The sequence below is a fragment of the Amia ocellicauda genome, chromosome 10 (assembly GCF_036373705.1).
Source record: "Amia ocellicauda isolate fAmiCal2 chromosome 10, fAmiCal2.hap1, whole genome shotgun sequence".
Taxonomy (NCBI): Eukaryota; Metazoa; Chordata; class Actinopteri; order Amiiformes; family Amiidae; genus Amia; species Amia ocellicauda.
The window spans coordinates 14,130,227-14,151,585 of NC_089859.1; the positions used below are offsets into that span (position 1 = coordinate 14,130,227).

At 37.9% G+C, this 21,359-nt stretch overlaps 1 protein-coding gene across 3 annotated transcripts; it reads left to right on the plus strand.

Moving 5' to 3' along the window:
- Nucleotides 1-102: 102 nt before the first annotated feature.
- cul4b (cullin 4B) lies at nt 103-21,154 on the plus strand. 3 transcript variants are annotated; one of them, XM_066715079.1, is made up of 21 exons: nt 103-199; nt 4,890-5,312; nt 6,332-6,447; nt 7,537-7,640; nt 9,442-9,511; nt 9,771-9,844; nt 10,202-10,364; nt 10,860-10,949; nt 11,092-11,174; nt 11,569-11,636; nt 13,007-13,125; nt 13,327-13,519; nt 13,705-13,809; nt 14,315-14,425; nt 14,582-14,667; nt 15,060-15,167; nt 15,350-15,463; nt 15,726-15,831; nt 16,453-16,625; nt 17,070-17,222; nt 17,633-21,154. In XM_066715079.1, exons 2-21 carry the CDS (start codon nt 5,135-5,137, stop codon nt 17,726-17,728), a joined length of 2,310 nt encoding a protein of 769 aa, XP_066571176.1. In that variant the 5' UTR covers nt 103-199; nt 4,890-5,134; the 3' UTR covers nt 17,729-21,154. The 3 variants fall into 3 exon arrangements, with proteins under 3 accessions (XP_066571176.1, XP_066571175.1, XP_066571177.1); XM_066715078.1 differs by lacking the exon at nt 103-199 and adding an exon at nt 4,438-4,490; XM_066715080.1 differs by lacking the exons at nt 103-199; nt 4,890-5,312 and adding an exon at nt 6,567-6,600 and having other exon boundaries at nt 6,353-6,447.
- The last annotated feature ends 205 nt before the right edge of the window (nt 21,155-21,359 follow it).

Below are 21,359 nucleotides of genomic sequence, written 5' to 3' on the forward strand. Positions count from 1 at the left end.
AAGTCTGCAACAAACTGCCCTTTGAAATGTATTATTTTCTGATGTTTAAAAGTCTGTTTAGAACAGCATTAGAAGTCAACCCCTGAGTGCCCTCAGGTGTGTGGGTGCTGTTTATGCAGGTGTCACACAGATGGATGGGAATCAGTAAAGGAGGACACTGATGAAAGACTCTCACCAGCAGATGCGACCTCCACAACAGGTAAAGCCTGCAATTTTAAGAGTCGGACAGCGACACCAAGTGGAACCAAATTAAAAAAGCATGTAAAGTATCTGCAGCTGCGTGGCAGGATAATATATTAATATGTATATCATGTTCATAGTAGTATGTGGTTTAGTATCAGTGATCGTCTGTAGGTTAGTTGAAGCAGTAGTCGTGTTTATGTTGGGAGTAGTGTAAATCCGCAGAGGCAATGTCATAGCAGGTAGCCTAGTGTCCATAATAGCAATTTCAAAAAGTGGTCAGGGATGGCACTGTGATTCGGTTTGATGTGGAGAGACGGAAACCCATTCTGGCTGCCCTGTAGGAGACATATTGAATTGCAATGTTATGCAATTTATAAATAATCTTAGTAAAGGTCTTGCAAGAGAACAGTCGCCTGCACGATTTCACATGGAGTCTAACTAATCCAGTCTTGGACAGAGCTAGTCTCCCCAGCTGTGACACTGCAACATCTTGCTTTACAGACTGAGAAACAGTTGTGTGAAATTCTGTATTCCAGGCCTGGTTTTAATCAATAGACTATTTTTTTAGAAAATGTGGTTTGGTTTTAGAGTCTTGAATGCATTACAATATTCAAGGATATTGAGCACAGCTGTAAATATGCAGGTTCAAGCTCACCAATGTTCTCTTAGACATGAGCCAAAATGCACACAATTCACATACTGGGCTTTAATAAGTGGTCTACCTTGCCTTTCAATCTGCCTGTACACTACATAGCACATACTAAACCAGAGACTACATTATTATCTTGACTCTATCTATGTATCCCTGCCGTGCAATTTCGTTTTTTTTTTTTTTTTTTAACTGAAACAACTAAACATCAAGAAGGTTTTCCAACCCTGATACACAAATCAGCTGGGGGTCCTCATGTTTGAAATGCTGGTTGGCAAGGTGTGTATTCTTAACACAACTTCATTTTTAAACCTCTTATAAATGCCAATCTAAAGGAAAATGTAATCTTATAGCTCCAAAAAATGAAACGCAAGTTAGTATTTCATTTCATACCGCTCTCTTGTGTACACAGAGCCAAAAGTACATGCCTTTATTGCCAGATTACGATCACAACTCCTTCAGGACACTTGGTTCGCCCAGTTAGATTCACGGTAGGATTGCGGTTACATTGGCGATTTAATTTTTGCTTTCTATTCTATAATTTACCTGGTTTAATAAGTCACATCTCAGGTGTCAATTTACCACTTGGTTGCACACTGCACACTATTTGTGTCTGTGTGGCTTTTGCGTTCCTGGGCACAGATTGTGAATAATTCGACGGGTCAGTCTGGAGTAACCCTCTAATGCGCTCTCCTCTTTCTCCTTGTGCCCATAGCGTCCTTTCAACGGTAGCAACGAAGATTCCATGTTTGAAAGTATCATTAACAACACATTACCATTCCCCCAGTCCTTGTCCACAGAAGCAGTCTCTGTCATCACAGGGGTCTGTATGCCAGGGTTGTTTTTTCATGTGACGAGTTTTTGCCTTCAGTTTGTCCCTCGGTATCCTGCTTACCAACCATAATGAATGGATGTCACTGTTACTGAAATGTTATGGAATTGGAGAAAGACCCAGTGACTGTGTAGCAGTGGAATTAATTTTACAAGAACAGGGCACACACGCTCATTTGCACTTCGAACTACGAGGTCTTCTCTCTAACATCATGTTTCAACAAAGTCTATTAATGGAAAAGAAAGTGCACGCTCCTTCTTGTTTTGAATCATGCAGCTGTTGGAGAAAGATCCAGAATGGCACCTTGGGGCCAGGGAACGCGAAGCAGAAGACGTGAAGACGCATCCCTTCTTCAGAGTACGTGGCGCACACAACTGTTTTTCAGTCACAGTGAAGGTGGCACCACCTTGTCCTTCTTTTCTACACTCTCGTGTCAGAGTGTGGATTGGCCTGGGCTGCTAGTGAAGAAGGTGACACCTCACTTCATTCCTACAAATCAAAGACCGCAAGGCCCTGTGCACCTCAGCATCCCCAGTCTTCACACCACCTCACGAGTGCAGGGTCCTCACCTCAAAGGAGCAGGACATCTTCAGAACAGCGAAATGTTGAAAGAGATAGTCATACAGAGAGAGACAGACAGTCATCAAGAGACTTCAGAACATCAATAGTGAAGAACATCAGCTCTCCCTCTCCACACACATACAAACACACAGAATAATTACACAAAGTGAACAGAAACACTGAGAGGAACCTGCAGTGGTTTTCATGGACCTGACCACGGAACATGTGAAGAACCCAGCTTCACCTCCAGGCAGCCCTGCACAAGTTTGATAATGTGTTCCTCTTCAGACTGGAGATTCAAATTATTAAAGTACAACAATAACACTCAAAGATGCCTCCTTGCGTTTGGAAGTTTCTGTACTTATTCATTCTTCTTGAGTGAAAAAAGGGAACTTATCTCCTGTGCGACACACAGCAGTATAGGCTGAGTGTATAGCGGTGCAGTAGGTAGTCTTTGTGGACAGCAGCACAGAAGGTAGTCCATGTAGATGAGGTAGTGTGTGTGGACAGTGGCGCAGTAGGTAGATTGTGTATATAGCTATTGAGTAATTATACACTGCCTTAAAACTGGACAGGTATAAAGCATATGATATGATATACTTTTCAAAAAGCTCTTGATTAGGTTCCACACTAAAGACTGATCCTCAAATTGGAAGCTGTAGGCATTCAGGGTAATGTAAGTAGATGGATTATGAACTGGTTGATGTATAGGAAACAGAGGGTGTTGATAAGAGGAGTCGCTTCTAACTGGAGTGAGGTTGTTAGTGGAGTTCCACAGGGATCAGTATTAGGGCCTTTGCTTTTTCTAATCTATATTAATGATCTGGACTCTGGGATAGTTAGCAAACTTGTCAAATTTGCTGCTGATACTAAATTAGGTGGCTCAGCAGATACAATCTCGGCAGCACAGGCTATTCAAATGGACTCAAAGGGATAATATTCAGTTGTGGGCTGACACCTGGCAGATTAAATTCAGTGTGCAAGGTATTACATGCAGGTAACAAAAATGTCCACTATAATTACACTATGGGAGGAATAGAACTAGATGAAGTAACGCATGAGAAAGACCTAGGAGTCTATGTGGACTCCTCACTTTCTCCATCCAAACAATGTGGGGAAGCACATACAGACTCAACAATCAACATACAGACAGACAGACAGACTAGTGTTTCAGAATTATATCTATAAGTGTGGGTTATAGATAAAACCTGGACAGGGAAAACTTCTCTTTATAGGTGTTACGTAAAGTGTAAAGTGTAAATGTGAAGTGGAATGAAATAGATACAGATTGATAATTTATCCAGATATGTACTTGTAGACAAGAGCAAGATGTAAGTGTTGTGTGCAGGCCTTTGGGTTTATAGGCCCAAATTATAAATAGTCATGGCCTAGTGAATCCAGCCACTGGTGCCATTTCTATAGTATGTTAGTTGCTGTATTTATCCATTAAATTGCACAAAATCCTTCTTTATAAATTTAAGTTGCATTCATAAGAACATAAGAAAGTTTACAAACGAGAGGGGGTCATTTGACCTATTGTGCTCGTTTGGTGTCCATTAATTACAGTGATCCAAGGATCCTATCCAGTCTGATTTTAAATGTTCCCACATTTTCAGCTTCAACCACATCGCTGGAGAGTTTGTTCAGATTGATTCTCTGTGTGAAGAAGTGTCTCCTGTTTTCCATCTTGAATGCCTTGAAGCCCAATTTCCATTTGTGTCCCGGGTGCGTGTGTCCCTGCTGATCTGGAAAAGCTCCTCTGGTTTGATGTGGTCGAAGCCTTTCATGGTTTTGAAGACTTGAATCAAGTCCCCATGCAGTCTCCTCTGTTCCCTCAGTCTCTCAGTAGGACGTTCCCTTCAGACCTGGAATAAGTCTGGTTGCTCTCCTCTGAACTGCCTCTAGAGCAGCGATATCTTTCTTGAAGTGTGGAGCCCAGAACTGCACACAGTATCCAGATGAGCTCTAACTAGCGCATTGTACAGTCTGGACATCACTGCCCTTGTTCTCAATTCTACACTTTTGACAATATACCCTAACTCAATATATATTCACGTTTGGGTGAAACTGTACTACTAATGATGCTCTAAACAGATAGAGGGTCCTTGGTATTAAAATCCAATAACGTATTCAAGGCCAGTAGAAACTTTAATGGAAACTTAATTTAACTTGGTCTCTGTATGGCGCCACCTGGCGATCACTGTTAGCCCTGCAAGCGGCCACTTTCTTCCTTCGATGCAGCGATGAAAGGCTTAAGTACTTCCGGTGGGTCAAGCTATGTCTGCACTCGGTTATAAGTCGTTTTTGACAATCTTGCTATATTCAGCTTGTGGTTGACACAGTGTTAGTACAAAGCCGAGGTGCAGGGAGCATAACTGTGTCTGCATTTCAGCGTGTTATTACAGCGTGGTATACCAGAGCGTCCGAGAGGAAGTAGTAATCAGCCATCTTTTTTTGCCAATAACAAGAAAGAGAGAGGGTCTAAGAGTGGAGCTGTAGTTTCATTTTATTGTCTGTTTTCAATTAAAAAGAGACGTAAACGTTAAAAAAAAATCAGAAGGGACGAGGTGCAGAGAAATACGCAGCGTCAACATCAAACCTAGAAGCTCGTAGGATTAATAGACTGGCTATTTGATTTTGTAATTTTTTTCATGTTTCCAACAGGTTTATCTTCCCCTAATCCCCCACCGCCAGCTCAGGAGGTTAGACCAGCAGCTTCTGATGGTAATAACGGTAGCAGCCACCATTCAACGTCCAAAAAGCGAAAAATAAACAGCTCCGAGAAGGAAGACTTTGACTCCAGTCCCTCGTCTCCTCCTAAGAGCCTGCACAGCTCCTCCGGCTCACACCACATACAGAAGAAGTTGAGGTTCGAGGACTCAGTGGATTTCTTTGGACTGGATGTGAAAATGGCTGAGGAGTCCTCTTCTTCATCTGCATCGTCTTCTAACAAGAATAAAAACGTGTTTCTGGCCGCTGGGGTTGGGCACCATGCTAATGGACTGACGAAAACCTCCGGCGGCTCCGCTACCTTCTCAAACAGTAAACCTGGGGCTGCCAAGAAACTAGTTATTAAGAACTTCAAAGGTACCTGATCCATCAAACACCAACACCTTTACTGTAGTGCACACTGGGTGGTTGTACTTTGAGCTGTTTCATTATCTTCAAGGCTGATGCCTCTGTAGGGCTTTTAAAAGGATGATTTGCAATGCATTTGTTGCATGGTTCAGGGAATTGCATAAGTTGAGCTTCATGTTCATAGTTTGTCCAGGGCAAGCTGTGTGTTTTGGTTGCATTTCTTATTTTGAAAATGTTTTGTTGTTTGTTCTGTAGTAAAAGTAAATATTAGTATGTTTAGTTAAATGTTACCAATATGTTAATAATCAGAAAATGCGTCTCTTAAAAATGTTCTTAGAGACTAGAATAAAATGTGTGTGCAAATGTTTTTACATATTAAGTGCACCTGCATATTAAGTGTCACACTAATTATTGACAGATGGGCCAATAACTGCTAAAGGGATCTTCTTCACCCCACTCACTGTTAAATTGGCAGCCATATTATATAGTTGCAGTATAGTGTATAATAAACTACAAGAAAGCATTGCATGGTGATTTTGCCTTCTTTGTTAGAGCATTGTCTGATTTGATTTATTTTTTTTAATCACATTTTTAAACTCATTAGGTGAGCTGATGTCATAATGTTCCCACTTTGTAAGTCTTGCCTCAGTTACACTCATAATTTATATCAGTATATTGTCAAGTTTAGATGTGGCTAATGTTAGGCATTCATTTTTTTTGTTTATTTTGCATAATTTTAATTACTAATGTTTTCCAGCCTCCAAAAAATGTCCTCTAACATAGATTGAGTTTTATGGGCTAGTCTGGACAAGTATAAAAGCCTATGCTGAATAGTTGCATGGGCCCATGTATTAGCCTTGTGCATTGCTGTGAGTGGCAGAATATTTCAATCTGCAAATGTTTTCTGATGTCTTTACTGCTGAAAGAGCCTAGGGATGCCTTCACTGTATGTTTGAAGCTGTGGAGACTGGCACAAGCTCAGTGCAGGTCACTTCCAAAGGTCTCAATGTTGTGTTTTGTGCTTGCAGAAAAGCCAAAATTGCCAGAGAACTACACTGACGAGACCTGGCAGAAGCTGAAAGAGGCAGTGCAGGCCATTCAGAACAGCACTTCAATCAAATACAATCTGGAGGAGCTCTATCAGGTATGAAAACCACATGTGATCCTTTGTCTTTTTTCTTTTTCTGTTGTGTTTCTTTTTTTTTTCCCTCTTCAGAGCTGATTGCGCATTGTTTTCCCAATTCTCTCTTCCTTACAATTCAGATAAATGATCGTTCCCACAGTGCGGTCTGCAGGTGTGAGTGAACTTCGTTTTACTGATTTGATTTTTTTGCACATTAACAGTAATTGTAGTATGTGCAATGATCTGGTGTACCAAGTGAAAATCTGGTGGGACCAAACTGATTTAAAATGTCAGCTGTTAAAGGAAATGGCTGTTTGATACCTTCTACATCAGTCCATTTGGAGGCTGTGAATATTAACTTTTAAAAACTTGACATAAGTAGTGATCTGCTGTATACTTACATTTGACTGAGTAATATGTGTTGTAGATATTTATTTGTGATCTTCTGTAGAAAGATTTTTTTTGTCACTTTTTTTTTTTGCTCTTCAGTGTAACATTGTGGTATAAAATTGTACATGACGGGGTTAAAGGCGTTGCTAATTATTCTTACGCATTTTGTGTTTCCAACTTGTTGCATGTATGGAAGTTAATTCAATCAACATTCTCAAGAGGTTGACAATGTAGTGTCTAGCACAACAGCAGGTGTTGACTATTAAATGTGTAACTGTTTTAGTCAGTTTCCCCAGACGGTTGGAAAATGTAGCCTGCAGCTGGGCAATCGTGTGCAATCTTATCTCCCTGATGGTCACTAGTATGTGACTGATAAGTGGTTAGGCTCAGCCTTGCACATCTTCTTCCTCTCCATTTCCTTGCATGTTTTCTTGTTACTGAAGGCCATGTGTTATGTTTTGCAGTAGGGTTTCTGTGTGTTCTGTGAATGTTTATTTTATTTTTGTATTATTCATGACTTGTTTATACAAGCCATGCCTTGAATTGTTTTGTTTTCAATGGCTATTATACTATATCAGTACACAGTTTTAAAAATATCTGCTTATGGGGCTTTATAAAATAAATCTATATCCATTGCCAAAGAATGGAAAAAGTTGCCCGTCATTTATAATCTTTTCCTCATTTTAATGTAATATTTAACTAAAATTTTCTCTCTTGTAGGCAGTTGAAAACCTCTGTTCCCATAAAATTTCTGCAAAGCTTTATAAGCAGTTGAGGGTGGTGTGTGAAGAACACATAAAGGCACAGATTCATCAGTTCAGAGAATATCCTTTACTAGTTGTTTGAATGTGTGTTGAAGGCAGGACACTTCATTACTACTCTCTCCAGCAGTACCTGTTGTTCCATGTAGTTCTGGAAAATGTTTCAGAAAATGTGCTTTGCTTTCTATTTCCTGCTGCAGAAATATGATGTAAGATGCTTGGTTTGTATTCTGTACATTTCAGAATATTACTTCATTTATTGAAGTTAAATTATGTTTTAAGTGGTTTGAAAAAATGAAATAATGTGTCCTTTCTTAAGTCATGAATATTTTGTCGGTAATCCCTCTTACAGATACAGTGAGGGAAAAAAGTATTTGATCCCCTGCTGATTTTGTACGTTTGCCCACTGACAAAGAAATGATCAGTCTAATTTTAATGGTAGGTGTATTTTAACAGTGAGAGACAGAATAACAACAAAAAAATCCAGAAAAACGCATTTCAAAAAAGTTATAAATTGATTTGCATGTTAATGAGGGAAATAAGTATTTGACACCTTAGACTTAGTACTTGGTGGCAAAACCCTTGTTGGCAATCACAGAGGTCAGACGTTTCTTGTAGTTGGCCACCAGGTTTGCACACATCTCAGGAGGGATTTTGTCCCACTCCTCTTTGCAGATCCTCTCCAAGTCATTAAGGTTTCGAGGCTGACGTTTGGCAACTCGAACCTTCAGCTCCTTCCACAGATTTTCTATGGGATTAAGGTCTGGAGACTGGCTAGGCCACTCCAGGACCTTAATGTGCTTCTTCTTGAGCCACTCCTTTGTTGCCTTGGCTGTGTGTTTTGGGTCATTGTCATGCTGGAATACCCATCCACGACCCATTTTCAATGCCCTGACTGAGGGAAGGAGCTTCTCACCCAAGATTTGACGGGACACGGCCCCGTCCATCGTCCCTTTGATGCGGTGCAGTTGTCCTGTCCCCTTAGCAGAAAAACACCCCCAAAGCATAATGTTTCCACCTCCATGTTTGACGGTGGGGATGGTGTTCTTGGGGTCATTCCTCCTCCTCCAAACACGGCGAGTTGAGTTGATGCCAAAGAGCTCGATTTTGGTCTCATCTGACCACAACACTTTCACCCAGTTCTCCTCTGAATCATTCAGATGTTCATTGGCAAACTTCAGACGGGCCTGTACATGTGCTTTCTTGAGCAGGGGGACCTTGCGGGCGCTGCAGGATTTCAGTCCTTCACGGAGTAGTGTGTTACCAATTGTTTTCTTGGTGACTATGGTCCCAGCTGCCTTGAGATCATTAACAAGATCCTCCCGTGTAGTTCTGGGCTGATTCCTCATCATTCCCATGATCATTGAAACTCCACGAGGTGAGATCTTGCATGGAGCCCCAGACCGATCAGCAAGATTTCTGGCTCCCAGGTGTCTTTTATACAGGTAACGTGCTGAGATTAGGAGCACTAAGAGCGTGCTCCTAATCTCAGCACGTTACCTGTATAAAAGACACCTGGGAGCCAGAAATCTTGCTGATTGATAGGGGATCAAATACTTATTTCCCTCATTAACATGCAAATCAATGTATAACTTTTTTGAAATGCGTTTTTCTGGATTGTTTTGTTGTTATTCTGTCTCTCACTGTTAAAATACACCTACCATTAAAATTATAGACTAATTTCTTTGTCAGTGGGCAAACGTACAAAATCAGCAGGGGATCAAATACTTTTTTCCCTCACTGTATATTATTCTGTCCTGTAGTTACAAATTGTGCTCTGGTCAAGTTGACATGCTTTTATAGGAACAGTTTTTCTAGTGCTGTATAATCAGACCAAAGTTCCCATCTTTAACTTGTCGTGCACGGATGCTTTAGATAGTGTCCTTTTCCTGAAGAAGATAGATAAGTGCTGGCAGGATCATTGCAGACAAATGGTAAGTGGAATGAATTAAACTCATTATAATATTTAACAGCTTTATTATAAGTGTCCATTCTATATGTATTTATTTCCAAAAATGAGGGAGACTGTTTTCTCTGGACTAATTTGATATTTGCAAACTATAAAATTTGATTAGTCATATTTTTTAACAGGATAGTGTTTTGCAAATTGTGTTGAATCGGTTTATTTTATTGGTCAGTTCTTTAACCCTTATGAGTCTAATTATGAAATGTTTTTTTTTTTTTTTCTTTCAGATAATGATTAGAAGCATCTTCTTATTTTTGGATCGAACTTATGTTTTACAAAATTCAATGCTGCCTTCCATCTGGTAAGTTGCTTAAATTTATTTTTGTCATTACAAATAAGTGAGCATTTATTATCTGTATTCAGAGAATACATTTTTGAAACTTTCACCTACATAGAGCAGATAGCTTTGATGGTTTTTAGTTAATATCTAATGAATGAATTCTATGGCATTTGTAATAGTTGAATGAGGCTACCTACTAAACCTAATGTCAAAAGCAAAGGAATTGAAAATAGAGATTATGAATAATTAAATAAAACAATGTTTCTGAAAATGCATCATTGCATATTTTGTCAAATATATAAAATGGCCAATGTTTCCTTAATTGTTTCTTCGTCCAGTTATGACATTGAATTCTAATGCGGTTCCCCTTCGTTCTAGGGACATGGGTCTGGAATTATTTCGGTTCTACATAATAAGTGATCAGAAAGTTCAGAATAAGACAATCGATGGCATCCTGCTGCTTATCGAGAGAGAGAGAAATGGCGAGGCCATCGACAGGAGTTTGCTTAGAAGCCTTCTAAGCATGCTTTCTGATTTGCAGGCAAGTATTCTGGAAGTCATGATGAAATAATGCTGTAACCCCAGAAACAAACACTCATAGGCAGTCACTGGATACTAATGTTCTCAAATTCTAGCACAAAAATTTGCATTACTAGCCTTGCTTTAGTGGAAAACAGTTGTCCTTTACTGAAAAATAAGGTTTTGTATTATTTTTTAATTATACTTTTAATTTGAATTTTGTATTGTATTACTGCATTTTTTTGTTGCTCCTGTAACCTGTAAGTTGTGCAGGATAAAGGCATCTTCCAAGAAATCAAATATTTTATATTCCACATTTAACACTGACCCCAAGTGCATAGTGAGCTTAAAATGTGTCTTGTCATTCATTGTGTATGAATGATGAAAACAAATATTTTTAAGGCTGGGTAATTTAAGTATATGAATTTGAAATTATTGTAGTTATTATAGTCATTTTTGTATAAGTTTTACAAGAAAAATACTTAAACCAGTGTGTGTACTTGCTCTTCCATGACAGATTTATCAAGATTCTTTTGAGCAGCGCTTTTTAGAGGAGACAAACCGCCTGTATGCTGCAGAAGGACAGAGGCTGATGCAGGAACGAGAGGTAATTTACACCCCATTAGGGAAAGTATTTAAAAAGAAGTGAAATTGCACATTTGGTTTGTGTTTAGCTTTAAAATGGCCATATTTTAGATGTATTTTTAAATTATGAATCTATTTGAGAAATATAATTTTGTCTGTTTCAGGTTCCAGAGTATCTTCATCATGTTAATAAGCGTTTGGAAGAAGAAGCAGACCGAGTCATTACATATTTAGATCAAAGCACACAGTAAGCCTGTTTACCATTTTCGTTCTTTGCCAGGTAAATGTTTTGGATTTGTTTTGCCACCATTTCAATACACCACAGACTCTATGTGCATTTAGAAGTGGTCACAGTTTTGTGTCTTTCTTTGCTCCATAAATCTATAATTTCTAGGGTAGTATATAATCTGAAATCCATAGGCAATTATCTGTCTGGGTTCATCTAAACTGAAAAAAGCAGGACAAAGAAAGAAAATTGGCTTGTAGCTGAGGCTGCTGTTTTCCTATTTTGTTTGTTCTTTGAGATCTACACCTGGAGCAAGATGTATTTCTTTTAAGAGGGCACAATTGGAAGATAGTTGCTGTGTGATTCTTGGTCTCATTGCTGTGTATCAAATGTTCTGTTCTATTTATTTTTTTAGAAAACCCCTTATAGCCACTGTGGAAAAGCAGCTATTAGGTGAACATCTAACAGCCACTCTTCAGAAAGGTAAACAACCCCTTGTCCTAGTATGTATTTATAGGTGTTATAAACATTTTGTAAGAGAGGCTGGGGGGAATCTGAGAATGCATCTAATTTCCATTCTACAGTAATTTGATCCTTGTGATGTTATGTACAGCATTGAACTAAAAAGTTAAATATTGATTTTCCACTTCATAAATTATAAAAGTTTACAAGCTTGTAAAATTGTGGTAGTGGTTTGTGGTTTGTGGTTTGGGATTGTGGTAGTGGTAGTTCAAGTCTTTACAAAATCGAATGGTATCGTAACTGCCCAATGTTTTTTGGGTACGATGCCGATAATTGGGGAGCAAAAGTTCATGATTACCGATATATACTGATATTGCCTTTTTTTTTTTTTGGAAGCATGCAAAACACATTTTCTAACATGGATCGCTGAAATTGTGACGTAGGGTTTTTACATTTGAAAAAGGTTTTCTTAGCAGAGTTAACTTTTCATCATTACCACAAATCTAACATTGCAAAAATGAATTAAATACATTAATATAAGGGACATTAAAGGACAAATATAAACAAACATATGCATCTTCTTTACATTAGAACAATTATGATAGTGTTAAGTGCTGGTCTAGCTTATATTACACTTGTCAGGTTCACAAATCCTACTCAATACTGCCAATCAAAGTGACAAGTTATACTTAAAATGCAGGATGTACTGCTTTTTTTTTTTTTTTAAATGTATGTATTTAAAAATGCCCTCAAGTATAACTTATCTGTTTAAAAGTATTGCAATTCGAATCAGCCAAAACACAATGTAGGATTTGAAATAGTTATCGTGAATATCGTGAATTGTTTCAGTTTTTTCCAACATTGTGTTTTCACAAATTTTCTTAAGATTTTATTGATGTGATCTGAGCTTGCTTGTCATTTGGAGAAAGTTTTTGCTTCCTCATATCCAGTCAACATTTTAAGCAAACATTTACGTTTTTTCTTTATTTTAATTGCTATTAGGAATTCTGAAAAGTGATATAGTTCACTTTTCAGTAAAAATGCACCTCTTCAGTTTCACTGGAAGCTGTAGGCTTCCAGTAGAAAACTAAAACACCATAACCATGTTACAAACAAAGGTAAATAATGACTGTAAAACCAAATAAACATGTTTATTTTTTGTCAGAAGCCTGACAAAGGATTTTATGATCATTTGAAAAACATATTTAGCCAATAATTTGAGAATGTAAAATCATTATCGGAGGAATGTGCCGATAGATATTTCTGTAAAAGGCCAATATCACAGTTAATATTGGTGCTCCGATATTTGTCGGGCCCTACTCGTACCTGATTGAAAGGAGCTTCTCCTAAATGTGTTTTGAAGTGTTTTACTTGGTCCTTGTCTCTCCCAGGCTTGAATCACCTCCTGGATGAGAACAGAATTCAGGACCTCTCCCTGTTATATCAGCTCTTCAGTCGTGTGAGGGGCGGGGTGCAGGTTCTCCTTCAGCACTGGATTGAATACATTAAGGTATGCTGCAGAAAACCCCACCGGACAACTCTCTAGCTGTTGACGCATTGGATGTGTGCAGAAAACAATCATTCTTTAGGTTCATATCACCATAGACTGCCTTTATCGTATGTGTCATTCAATGAAAAAAGTATAATCCAACAGTACAGCTTTTTTAGTTTTAAAGTGAGTGAACTTGTGTTTTTTGGTTTCTATCTGAAGGCGTTTGGAAGCACGATAGTCATCAACCCCGAGAAGGATAAGACCATGGTGCAGGAGCTGCTGGATTTCAAGGACAAGGTGGATCACATCATTGACATCTGCTTCCTGAAGAATGAGAAGTTTGTCAACGCAATGAAGGAAGCATTCGAAACGTTCATTAACAAGCGGCCCAACAAACCAGCCGAACTCATCGGTAGGCTTTGGTTTCATCGCAGTGAATTCCTGTACATATATAATGTGATTCCTGTACTTTAAAATCCATTTGCATTCATCAGCACATTACAAAAATATTTGAATGTATTTCAGGAATTATATGAATTCTGCAATCGGTATTCGTGTAGCAGTATTGGGAATCATCTGTAATTTTGTATTTTGCAGCTAAATACGTGGATTCGAAGCTGCGAGCTGGAAACAAAGAGGCCACAGATGAGGAGCTAGAGAAGATGTTGGACAAAATTATGATAATTTTCAGATTTATTTATGGTAAGGTATTCAGACTATTCACTAGTATCTTGTAGAAGTTTTTCATACGTCACTAATTCCTGGAAAATATTTGTCCTTCATGTAGGATATTTTAGATCCATTATGGGGGGAGATCAGTTTGTTTTACACAAGATTTGACACCGACTCCCATTATTTTCCTCTGTTTTTCATTAACTACATTTCTTTAAAGCCTAGCAAGTACAGTAATTGGTCTGTGTGGAAACATCTAGGTATGTAGTCTTAAGTGGAAGATGTTGAAAATCAATTACATAAATGTTTTGCCTTATTCATCATAGCTGTCATAAGCAGTTCTCTTTAAAGCCAAGCTTGGTGAAAAAGCATGAAGTCTTTCAGAACCTTTTACATTAACCTCGGATGTAATATTATCAGACAAAAGTACTCTTCAGGGAAACGTCAGCACTTTTAAATGCATGAGGGGAGATTTGGCAACTCCCAGCAATGAGGATCAAAAGATAATTAAAATATATAATATTTCTATTAATAGGAAAAGATGTATTTGAGGCCTTTTATAAGAAGGATCTGGCGAAGAGGTTGCTGGTGGGGAAGAGTGCTTCAGTAGATGCTGAGAAGTCCATGTTGTCAAAACTCAAACACGGTCAGTATGGTCAGCTGAGCTGCGGCTCCCGCCCCCCCACACTGTTGAGCCGGAATTGGTGTTGATATCAGTGTAACATTCTTTTTCTCGTGTTGAGCATTTGGCATATTTGTTTCTCTGTTTGAATGTTATTATGTTTTTTTCTTGCATTGTCAGAATGTGGAGCTGCATTCACCAGTAAACTGGAGGGAATGTTTAAAGACATGGAGCTTTCCAAAGACATAATGGTGCAGTTTAAACAGGTAATCCTGTTATGAAAATCTTAAGTGTCATTAGCCACTCTTAACCATGTTATAAGTGATTTAATATCAACCTTCATACTGTGCTTAATTCAGACTATTGAATGCTTTGATGTTCTTAATGATTTGTGTTTGACATGTTAAAGCACTTTTTATTTAGAATACTGATGTGTTTTAGGCTTTGTAATGTCTGTCATTCTTGTCTTTGTTCCTGGTAAAATACGTGAACTGTTCACATATGCATCTGAATGTGGTACTTGACCAAGTCTCTGCTTGTCTCGAACAGGAGAACAGTGCAGGAACTCCTAAATTGGGCGATATAAAGTTCAGATTGGGCTTTACAGTTACTTCATACATTTTAAGCACTTTTTTTTGTTTGTTTTTGCCCCCCCCAGTATATGCAGTGTCAAAACATACCTGGTAACATTGAACTGACGGTAAACATCCTCACCATGGGCTACTGGCCAACGTATGTGCCTATGGAAGTTCACCTGCCTCCAGAGGTCAGTGTTGTTTACCAGTGTGTTGTTTTTAATGAGCAGTAAAACATCTGTCTTGGTTTTCTTTTCATTTCCCTCCCTGACGTGTGAACCTGGCAGACATGTACAGGAGGCAGTTCTGTCTCGCAGATCATTGTTTTTGCCAAAAATCTGTAGAATAATTTAGGATTCTTTTTTGGTTTTAGATGGTAAAACTTCAAGAGATTTTCAAGACCTTCTACCTAGGGAAGCACAGTGGAAGGAAGCTTCAATGGCAGTCGACCTTGGGACACTGTGTATTAAAAGCTGAATTCAAGGAGGTATACAATTTCTCACTCATTTATGTATATATCTATTTCTCTAGGAAACTATTTAAGTTATAGTCATCCCGGCAGTTAGTCTTTGTTATTTCAGTATTGTGTCATTCATGTTTTCAACAAATGTAGATTTGTAAGATCTGTTGCAGCATTAATTACATAATGTACAGTAATGCCACCCAAAGTACTGGCCTTGGTATTCCAAGGCAAACCTAACCTAGTCTTGTTGTACCCAACTATTTGTTTTGTTTTTTCTTCTCTGCAGGGCAAAAAAGAGTTACAAGTGTCATTATTCCAGACACTGGTGTTACTCATGTTCAATGAAGGCGAGGAGTTCAGTTTGGAAGAGATTAAGCAGGCAACAGGAATAGGTTTGTAAATGAATTCCATGTCTACTTAGTTTTTCCACTGAATGGCTTGGCTTTCAAAAAAAAAAAAAAAAAAAAAAAAAAAAAAAGTCCTTTACACTAATTTTATCATGTAAAACACCTTGAAATTTCAGCAGATGCCCTGTTAGCTTCACTATTAGATGGCAGTTTTGCTGCAGCCAGAAGTATTATCAGTTCATGCACACATTTGATATGTTTATGACTGCCTCTTGTGTGGCTCTAAAGATTTTATCTATGAATGTTTTGGAGTGACTAGGAGAAAGTCATCACCCCCTTGTGGTATAAGTAGATTTTTAACCTCCCCATTTTTTGGATATTGTTTTTTGTGATTATCCCTAAATCGGAACTAAACATTGTGGAAATAAATACAACTCCCTCTCTTAAACTGTGGTCTGATAACATGGAGCTGTTGATATGGCTATTGAAGAACTCACCAGAAATATATGAATAGCTACTGCTAAACAGGTTTTAGGTCTACAATTCATTTAAAGAGAGAGAGGCATATAGCCCCTGAGGCTAGGATACTATTGGACTCATTATAAAATTGTGAACAAATATGCTATAGACACCATGTCCCCCTTCGGGTGGTTATTGTTTCCACAGAGGACAGCGAGTTGCGACGGACCCTGCAGTCCCTGGCTTGTGGTAAGGCCCGTGTCCTCACCAAGACCCCCAAGAGCAAGGACGTAGAGGATGGAGACAAGTTCACCTGCAATGACGACTTCAAACACAAGCTCTTCCGGATAAAGATCAACCAGATTCAGATGAAGGAAACGGTACCCCCTCCTATACTGTGGTTCCACACACCACAAACTCAATACTTACATTTACAGAATATATATATATATATATATGTGTGTGTGTTTTTTTTCTCATAATACACCAGTTTTTTTGGCTACAAAGTGATATGATTCTTGTGTGTTAAGTTACTTCTTTCTCTGCCTCTACATTTTGTTTGGTCCAGGATCTGCTGTTACTGAGCTGCAGTAGTCGATCTGTGTTGTTTACATGCTGGTTTAACGTAATTAAACTAGTAAAACCAAATGTACATCCTGTGAAACATGCACTACTCGCATTTAGTCCCATGAAATGTCGCTGGTGTTTTAAATCCAGATAACTGGACGAATGTGATGACATTTATACACAAACTAAGAGATGAGGAATGTTTGGAAATGCTGCTCTGTGATTGGCTGGTGTCATGTGGGATTGATAATCTGTAGGTGGAGGAGCAGGCCAGCACTACAGAGCGTGTTTTCCAAGACCGGCAGTACCAGATCGACGCTGCTATTGTCAGAATAATGAAGATGAGGAAGACTCTAAGCCACAACCTGCTGGTGTCCGAGGTGTACAACCAGCTCAAATTCCCGGTCAAGGTAAGTAAGCAGCTGCTGTAACTTCAGACATCAAAAAATACTTTCCTGGCAGCACTTTCATCCTTGTAATGTGCATATAAGTATTTAGTTTATTGTTCACTGAGTATTTGAATGCATTTTAATTCTACACATCTCTGCCTTGTTTAAACCATGCATTAACTGCTTATATTCTGTCACTTCATGCGTCTAACTTTGTTTTTGTTATTTTCATTTTTTTTTTTTTTTTCTTCCATTTCTAGTACTACATACCAATCTGTAAGGTAGTATAGGAGTCTGAAATGGCATCAGTTTCAAAGCAGCATTAATAAAGCAGGAGAATGCAGGGTTAATTTTGTTTTCATAAAGAGCATGTCATGATGTGGATTTTAGGAGGGTGTTTGACAATGTGTTTTCCCCCCTCCTTATTCCAGCCAGCTGACTTGAAGAAGCGAATAGAGTCACTTATTGACAGGGACTATATGGAACGTGATAAGGAGAACCCTAACCAGTACAACTATGTGGCATAAAGGAAATTAAAACATGCTGTCAGCTGCTCCGAGCACTTGGTCTCCTATCCAAGCTCCAGTGGATGTTACTATTACCCTGTTGAACCCAGCAACCGACAACTGAATGGATGTGGCCCCACAACACAAGACTTACCTTGGAGACTGTTTTCCTGTGGACTGCATGCCCATTAAAGAGAATACTGTCAATTTTCAGAATGCTGGTTAATGAGAAGCAAAAGTTACCCTGGACAACAAAAAGGCAAAACATGGTGGTTTGGATGAGTATATTAAATGTTTTTTTTATCAAAAAAAAAAGTATTTATTTTGAAACTTGGATTTTTGTCAGTTTTACATTTTGTCATCCTATTACTTTTTTTGTTTGTTTTTTTAATACATCACTTTTTGCTTTCTGAATCACCAGTGTAACCCCTTGCAGGAGACTATTCTTGACACTTCTTGATAAATGAATAAAGTTCATGGATTAAATCGGCGCCGTTTAAACTCCCCGTATTCAACCGGATTAATCAAATCTCTGTTGTATGCCTAGTCCTTTTCAGATCAAGTGGAATCTGAAAAGATTCAGCATTTTAAAAGATCATCATATGAGCAGGATTCCAGTTTAAAAGACAAAATAAAAAATCTGAAAATATAATTTTAAAGAATAAGGTGCCAAACAAGACCGCACTTCAGTTTTTATTACATTTCTTGTTTTTGATGCTGCTAAACGTCTTCACTTGTAAATGCATATTGAAACTCAATCTTTTTCTTTTTTCTTTTTTTTTAAGAACAAAAGTACTCTTCCAACATTTTAATGATGTTTGTGTATATACAAACTTTACAGAAATTATTCTGAGATTGAGAACCAAGTATGACCTATAGATTTACGTCTCATAAATAGGTCTTATCTTTTAAGTATACGAAATGTAAAAAAAAAAAAAAAAAAAAAATCTGGGTTAATGTTTAACCTGCTTTAATTTTTACCGATACATTGTTCATTAGCAGGATTATATTTTGAAGTCCTTGCCTTTATGAAGTATTTCACACTGATATGTTCAGGGGTTAGAAGGAAGCCACACAAGCGATTTAGTTCCGTCATGGTTTTATAGACCAAACAAAGCACTCGGTACAGTGCACTAAACACGGGCAAGTGGACTCATGGAGCCATTTTATTTGTTGACACTTCTGAGGTTTTGTAGTGTGCAATGCCATACCTAACCTAACTGCTATCTGTTTGAATTAAGTGAAAACGTTGTTGCTTTTTATGGCTTCAGATTAAAACAAAAACTTAAAGCTGTTTTCTACTGTTTTCTGTATTCTAGGAACCCAATTTTACTTTTAATGTCCAGATACGTGTTTGTCTGAGTTATTACAACTAATAAACATCACTTTCAAGGCTGCAGCAAAGCATGTGATCTATTAGAAATCCAGAGCTCAGATATTTAAAATTAGTTGAGTAGTCATAAAACAGCAGCTTTCTGCACCTCTGTTATAAAGGCTTGGTTCTGAGGTTAATTTATTAAGCCGATGTTTTGGGATAAAGTGTTCGCCCAGTGCATTATCACCCTACTTTTTCCTTTAAATGTTCTGAAATTAAGCCATATTCTGCAGCTCCGGTTTTCAAAGCTACAATAATTGCTCCATTTTCAGTAAAGTACTGTATCATTGGGAAGATTCCAATGTCATTATTCTTGTCTCCTTTATATTGCTTTTAATGCTGAAGACCATTGGGCTCGGGGTGAGGTTGGTTTCTGACTCGTATCAAATGTGCATCCATTATACTGACCAGCAAAGCAGTACAGAACTCGGAGCCAGAGGGAGATTCATTCATAAATAATCAATTTCCTGAGCTGAGGTCCTTGACACTGAATCTCTCCAAGATGTATAGTATAGGGAATACAAACTAAAACACTAAACTTCTAGATCACAGAAAATTTATTCTCATGTGATTACTATAATAGGATTATTATTGTTTTGTAAATTTAAGACCGTCCATTGTAATTTGTTTAAAACGCATAACAAAATAACTAGCTCTCCAAAATACTTCTAATGCACCAATAACATCCTCCTCTTATTTTGTCTTGGTGGTGGTGGGGGGGGGTGTTAAAATAAAGCTGCTGCACAATTAGGTAAACCTGGCAGTAGATGTTTCTGGGCAATGTTTGTTTTTGTTTTTCATGTAACTTTTTCATGTCATTTTAATGTCTGATTTGTCAGTCTAATTTTTTGTTAAGCCCTGACCTGTTCTCATTCCTTAGCGTTAGAGAGCTTGACGAGGTATGAATCTACTGGGAATGTGACTGGGTGAAAACGTATGGCTCCCTAAACTCCAAATGTGAAACATTGAAACTACACAATGTTCAAAGCTGCATTGAGGGTTTTGTTTTGCCAGCAGCATGGATTATTACCATTTCTAAAATGTGCTTATTGTTTATTGATAACCCAGACTCTCTTGTTCAAATAATTGTAGGATAGAAAGCAGCTTCAGACTGCAATCAATACACACCCCATTTGCTATATTGGGCTCTCTTTAAAAGCTTGGGTTGAGATTAGATGACATTGATTTGCCAGAGTAACCATTTTAAAACACTTTAGCAGGCCAGATGTACCACTGCAGCTGGAATTAGATTTTTCTGACATGTTTGCCTTTTGATTTCCATTGCTGCTTCTAAGCAGAGAAGGTGCCAAAAAATACACCATTCTAAAAAATGTTGTGTAGGTTTATGTAAAAAGCTGCCAATATTACTTTATGGTAGTGTTTTAAAGTGGTTGATGTTTATTAAAATCCTGGAAGAATTATGCTCTCTGTAATAAAAAAAATATAAGGTCTGTGCCAAGGCTTACACACTGAGCACATGATGAGATCTCGTCAAGATCAGAGATAATTCTAAAGATCCACAGGCTTCTGGGTAGAACTAAAAAAATATATATTTTAATCTGGCTTTTTAAACCACCTGAAAAGATGGACTGTATTTTCTTGAGTTCAGAATTTGGGGAGGCAGTAATAAAGATGGAAGAGTGGGAGGGGGGGTGGTACAATAATTTATTCATGTTTGAAGAGCACTGTATAGAAATGTTTTTGTTCTTCAGACATTCCTTTTTCTGCATTCTAGAACACAACATCCAACTAGCTATTTCTGCAAATGGGTACTTAGTGACCCCTGTACAGCTAGGGATTCTCTACATTTGAAGATGATGCCACTCATTGTATGTTTTATTTTCAAGGCTGCACATTTTAAAATGATGCTTAAGAAAAAATAAAAATAAATGAAATGGGCATGTGACACAGTCTACATCCTTACTATAAAATCTGAAAAACTTTTTAATACTTCACAAAAATGGGTGACAAGGGTATGTTATATACTGTAAATAGATGTTCCCTTGAAATAAAAAGTGAGTCTGTATTCTAGTTTTTTTTGTGTGTCATTCAATAAATATTTCAAAAACAAAGGTTGTTTATTGATTCCTATATATTTGCATGTTGGCAGGATAAAGTGCATTTCAAGATGCATCACGTGTTTCTAGGTGGTCTTTTCTGTCAGGAGAGCAGGAAGAAAGAAAATTGAACAAGTAATTATAGAATTGTATGTTACCAGTTTGTTGCAGAATGACTTTTGAGAAAATTACACTGATATATTCACCTTGGTTTCCAAAT

Excerpts from the sequence above, each read along its gene's own strand:
- cul4b (XM_066715078.1), top strand. The coding sequence starts at position 4,469 with ATGAAAGGCTTAAGTACTTCCG. Across the intron at positions 4,491-4,889 it reads GAAAGGCTTAAGTACTTCCG|GTTTATCTTCCCCTAATCCC; the intron begins GTGGGTCAAGCT and ends TGTTTCCAACAG. Across the intron at positions 11,175-11,568 it reads TATTTAGATCAAAGCACACA|AAAACCCCTTATAGCCACTG; the intron begins GTAAGCCTGTTT and ends TTATTTTTTTAG.